At 42.7% G+C, this 6000-nt stretch overlaps 1 protein-coding gene across 2 annotated transcripts in view; it reads right to left on the bottom strand.

The window, feature by feature from the left end:
- Positions 1-1074: 1074 nt before the first annotated feature.
- Positions 1075-6000, bottom strand: part of LOC142765411 (uncharacterized) — a 162849-nt gene continuing 157923 nt past the window's right edge. For both annotated transcript variants that reach the window (XM_075866388.1, XM_075866389.1), the window contains 2 exons: positions 3441-3618; positions 1075-1252 (listed from right to left, as the gene is read on the bottom strand). In XM_075866388.1, the coding sequence (XP_075722503.1) occupies positions 1224-1252; positions 3441-3618 (207 nt within the window). In that variant the 3' untranslated portion in view covers positions 1075-1223. The remainder of the gene's footprint in view (positions 1253-3440; positions 3619-6000) is intronic.

Raw genomic sequence — 6000 nt, 5'->3', positions numbered from 1 at the left:
ATCATAAAAAGCAATATTTTACCAGCGGCTCCTGCTTGTGGCGTCAACATTAGCCAATCACGAGGACATCATCTGGTGAAGACGTCAGAGCACTATGTAAGAATGACATCAGTTGTCACAAATATTTCTGATGTTGTCAATGAAGTAACACACGGACATCATCTCGACATCATTCCTTGATCAGTGTGGGTGATCCACAGAGGCAGTGCAGTACAAGGTAGTCAACTGAAAGCTGACCTTGCCTCTGATTCTGGAAGCGTTGCAATACCACGTTCGTTGCAAAAAGGTTTCTTAACGTGGTGCAACGTGAAGAGCACATCATGTACAATGACGTAAAAGCAATAAAATAGAGGACATGGTTTTACCCTTTGAGTCGAATAAAATGGATTCATTTGTGGCCCAGTGAGTTTTTTAAAACATCGCCAAAGCACAATATATTATTGAGCTGACTTGCGAATGGAGAGGCTTGAGCCCGTGCATGCCGAGGCAGCATGGCAGTTAGAGATGGTCATTGGGATGCCCTGACAGTCTCCATTTGTTTGTTTTTGTGCTTTACGATACTGCAGGCTAACAGTTTTGCTCAGTAATCAAAAAGCTACTTGTACAGGACACAAAAATGTCAGACAAATTGGTAGTTGAAAAACGTCAAAGGGGTAAATAAACTATATGAAATCTATATGACGACATGCCAAATAAATGAAAGAAAGGAATGTTTACTAGAAATTAAAAAAATCACTACTGTAATACTGCCTTAACAACACCATTCCAGTTGCTAACGTTGTGTGAGAAAAAAAAAATTGTGTGAAAGCTTTTGCTAAGGTGACCTGCTGCAATGAGCGTTGCCGAAACTAGCTGCGGCAAGTTATTTTCTTTGAGGCATGTACGCCTGGAAGTAAGGTGTTTAAGCATTGATATTTTCAGTTTCATAGTGAAATATCATGCATACATAAACATCTGCCACAGAAAGGTAGCGAAACTCACAGGATCTAATTAACTGGCAGGGCAAGAAGGAAACTTCGTTCCACAATGGACGTAGTCACGCTGTGATGATTAATAAAAACAGCGAACGTGACATTTTTCCTTCGTTTTGTAAGAAGTGGGATAGTGTTCATTTTTATTCGCTTTGTAAGCCAGTCGTATTTACGTAATGCCGAATGAAACACATTCACTTTCCTCAAGACTCTGGTACGTTGTAGGGCGAAAGATTTTTTTCTGAATGCCAGCTATAAGCAAATACCGTCTATGCAGGTACCTGTAAAAGATAAGCATACTTGTTGATTTTCTTCCTGCCTTGTGGGCAAGTGGAAGAGAAGCACTAGTGTCTCCCTCCCAGCAGAATCTAAAGCGAAATAGCCACAGCCACTTGTGCTAGACGTCGACCGCCTTCTCTCGACAGCACATAGGTAATCACACACATATATCCTCTAAACTAACTCTATTCTATTGATTCACTGCTTATTAGCCGGTAACTTGTGCTCGCCGTGCACGTCCCCCTGTGAACTCCACCTTCCTGACGCCTTACGCCTCAAGTCTCAAACTCACCTCAGCTCGCTGGGGGCCGTCCTACAAGACTTTTTGTTAAGATGGTAGGTACGGAAGGAGAGAGGTAGAGCTTTGAGCAAAATGCCAGCTAGCGTTTCTATTGTAATGTGCCTTTTACGTCATATTCAGTTAATTTTAAAAGCTGATTCGGCTACGAAAACAACATATTGATACCGATCTCGATCTTCATTATAAGTAATGAATGGCAATAATTTGTTTTGGTTGATGGTTATCTATCCACACAAGAACATGAGTAAAAACAGCCATTCTAGAAGTTATGTACAGGTAGGTAGGAAGTAGGCGTTAAGGGTCCACCCCGTACAAAAATAGGTTGTCTCCTGCTCACAGGAATTAGTTTGCGTCGGCTGCGGCCCATGCATCTTTAACCAAGAACTCTTGAGCCGTCTGATCAGAGTAGCCGGGCATAGCAGCCTTCCAGTCTTTCCGGAAAAGGTTGGGTAGAGGGTGAGGTTTGGGGTATTGCGCCATGCCCAAGGCATTCGATAAGTGTCATAAGAATTTCTCTCACAGTGAGGGCAGTTACCATCTAAACGGGAGTGAGGTGCTTTAGGTTTTCCAGGCAGAAGTGAGTTTTGGTGCAAAGGCGAAGAAAGATTCGCTCCTCTTCCTTTGTGAGGCTCTTACAGCTTTTCGAATGAATGTGATAACCGGATTGGTAACGTTTTGTGATCTTCTGGAAAGTGTAAATGGGGTTCGTCTCGTGATCTGGATTGGTACAAAATTGGTATGAGGATGGTGCCCGGAGAGTGAGAGCTCAGGCTGTGGCATCGGCCACCTCACTACCGTTGGGGCTCATGCATGTCTGAGCTTACACGATCGGTAAGTGTTCCATGGCACCTATGCAGTCGCTGTTTTGAAGAATTTCGTAGGCAATGTACAAGACGTAGCCCTGTTCATTATTGTGGAAGGCACCCCTTGAGTCTATAATAAAAAGTCTTGAGTCCTGCAATGATAATAACTCTCAAGTCCTGATGATACCTCTTGAGTCCTTCTCTGCGTGCGTGATTATAAGCTCACAGACGCTGAGTGTATTTATTGTATTGCTTTGATGGACGACGACGGCGCTCTATCCATATCCGTGGTACAGGCCAGAAAAGTCTACGTAAAAAACCCCTAAATTGTGACCGTAGTGACAAGGCTGCCGCGCGTACGAGGCGTCGGCCATTGTGGTAGTCGCTCGGGCTGTTACGTTGTTTACTTTGCCATCGTATAAGAAACGGGACCAGCAATAGTAGATTCTCTACCTTTTCCATCCCTTCTTTCTTGTTTGGCAATCATCAACAAGCGCTAGACCTCCGCTAACTCAATGAAAAATTGTATAACAGCTTGATTTAGCGAAACGTTGTTTTGAGTATTGGAGTTTGAAGGTCACCAAATCGACATTTGCGTTTCTTCAATAGTGAAAATAAACATACCATTGAGGTTGCTTCTTAAGACACTACTTGTAGTGAAAACGTTTTGGAGCCTCATTCCCCACAATTAGCCACATGTGACATTCGCCATTAAATAGTTAAAGATAAGAACGGCAATATTAGCATAATGACTTCCTTCTGGCGAGTCAAGCTATTAAAAGTATAAGGACTTGAGTTAGAGCACATGCTCAAATATTGTAGTAAATTCTGTATCCTAGAATATATTTTTTATGGCTCAGAGCTTCGGAGAAAGCCTCAAAATTTTCTTCTGTATGTTTCAATTCACACGTGCTTGCATCATGAATGAACTCGATGGTGAAATGCTCTCTATATAAGGCTACGTGAAGGCTACGTGAAGCAAGTTACAAGGCTACGTGAAGCAAGTAATATAAGGCTACGTGAAGCAAGTTACAAAAAAGCTCTGCTTTGTTGCCTATACGTACACTGCAACAGAATATATCTTACCTTCAAGTGGACCACAGGGGCAAGCGCCATAGTACACCGTAGTTAAAGCACTGGGCGAGCAAGGCTGGCCATGTTTGCTGAGTGGTTTACATCGTTTACGGTTGCGACCATAGTGAAGACAACACGTCCCTTCTTCGCATATCGAACGCTGGAAGCATTGTTGGTTCATAGCCTTCATCTATAAGGCAGAAAAAAAGCAGCACTAAAGTCGCAACATCGATGATAGCGTGTTTTGTTGACAAAATAACACTTGTGATAAGCATAATCGATAAACACCAAAACGATTGTGTATCCAACAAATGCGTTCATTCATTGCTTACAGTTTTTCAGCTTTCACTGCAGTGTGACGGATAAAACAAGCAAACAAGGTTGTCTTTTTGCCAATAGTGGGCATACCCACAACGTTAGAAATGAGCTAGCTTTGAAGTCTCATCAGCGCTGCAGAAACAGCCGCTATAGCAGACAGCCTTTAGGAGACCCCCACTAGTTTGATCACTGTCCGTAGATACATACCATGAATGAACAAATAAGCACCATGACACATTCTTGGTGCGATAACGATTATGGAGCCCAGCAGCCTTTTTACGTCTTACAGTGCGCAACGCAGAAAGTTTAAAGGAGAAGTGTGAGTAGCCTATAAAATAAATATAATGAATACCCCTATAGAATGAAAAATAAAGAGACAACTGCACAAGGCACCAGCCGACCAAATATTTCCCGCAGTACGATGCGAAAGACAAAGGGGCGCACAGCTTCATTCACGCTATGCATTAGGGCAGAAAATAATGATTGATATACTCTTCAAGAAAGTGAACGAAGACGAACACCTGTTGTAGCACGAAGCCACAACAAAATCCGTATTAATTTATGAGAAACAAAACCTTCTTAGTTGCCAAAAAATTGATCCTGGTATGGAGTAAAAAACCGGAACTAATGCCTCTTCATGGTGGTTGCTGTATCAATGGAGCTACTCAGGAACCTAGTGACGTACAATTCGAGCGCAAATTGATCGACATCTTGAAGCACGTGGATAGAAGCATTGCTAATGAGTTGTGCGGAAACAGACAAGCTTTCGAAATAGCGAAGACAGGGAAAGAAAAGAGCCTTTCGTGACAGCACGAAACCACACTAAAGTCAGCATGGTTTTTTGAAAAAAAAACTTCTGATTTGCTGAAAAAGTTGTTGTCGCCCAGGGTACAAACCTGGTATCAAGGCCTTTTCATTGTGATGGCTTTGCTAATTGAGCTAACTAGGAAGTCAGGAATATGCAGTTGCAAGAAAAAAAGCAGTAAACTCGCGGAGCGCATGAACAAGGCCTTTTCATTGTGCTCACTTTGCTAACTGAGCTAACTAGGATGTCAGGAATATACAGTGCCAGGATAAAAACAGTAGCTACGCGAAGCGCATGAACATAAGTATTGCGAATGAGTTTTGCGGAAAACCGCATGGGGACGGAAAGGTTGAGAGAAGGAAGGAAGACAGCCATTCGTTGTACCACAAAGTCACAAAAAAGTCTGTATGGATTGGTCAGAAGAAAAAGCTTCTTAGGTTCTCTAAAATTTGTAACCAAACCAGAAAGAACTTTTCAGTAGTCCTGAGAATTATTGAAGCATAGTAATGTTGCTATGGCCTTCATAGCCGCTTTAGAATTTTCCACCCTGTCTGGGATAAATGCACAGTACACAAAAATGCTGCTACAACGACTGGTATTACAAATAAATTCCACACTCTATGAGAAATTTCGTTCTTATACAAATACAGAACTGTGACCTGCCGTTGCGGCCGTCGGATATACTTGTTTCCGAGGCGACCTAAGAAAGACGTCCACACTCTTTCATGATCTGGAAGAGACTGCCAGACCCTTTTTCTACTTCATGTGTCCCGAGCACCCGCGTGCTCGGTGCCAATATACTTTGTTTTTCTCGCGCAAAGGAACGAGACACGCACCGGGCGTCCTCTGCTATCGCTCGTCACATGCCCAGGTTTTGAAACTAGTTATCCCGACTTCATACACAAAACACGAAGACAGCCATACCTAAAATAATTTAATAAACAGTCCTATTTGTAACTATTTACAAAAGTCAACAAAACATTGTCTATTCACTTCCCGGCACACAAAACTATATACAAGCACCAACAACTATTTACACTGCATGGCGCCCATGTACACATTACTCCAAAGCATTCGATTGCTCCATGTGAGCAATGGGGCTCAGATATGGTCTTAATTTTTCAACATGCACAATGTCACTTCCCATGTTGTCCATGAGTTCGAACTGGTAGTTCACGAGAGACAGTTCGTTCACTATCTTGTGAGGTCCATTGTACGATGTAGTGTTTTTCACACCGGACGTTGGAGCCTTGAGGAGCACCAGTTTTCCTTTTTCAAACACAGCGTCCTTGTGGTGCTTGTCAAAGTGCCCCTTCTGTTTTTCTTGAGCTAGTCGGATGTGCGTGGCTGCGAGCTCTCTGGCTTTTTGTAGTCGTTCACGCACTACCCTGAAATAGTTTTAATCTTCTTTGAGCTCTCCAAGCTCTCGGCGGCTGTTTACAACATTTA

This window comes from Rhipicephalus microplus, chromosome 6 (assembly GCF_043290135.1).
Source record: "Rhipicephalus microplus isolate Deutch F79 chromosome 6, USDA_Rmic, whole genome shotgun sequence".
Taxonomy (NCBI): domain Eukaryota; kingdom Metazoa; phylum Arthropoda; class Arachnida; order Ixodida; family Ixodidae; genus Rhipicephalus; species Rhipicephalus microplus.
Note: the sequence above shows the minus strand (reverse complement) of the source record. Positions and strands in the feature narration are given on the sequence as shown.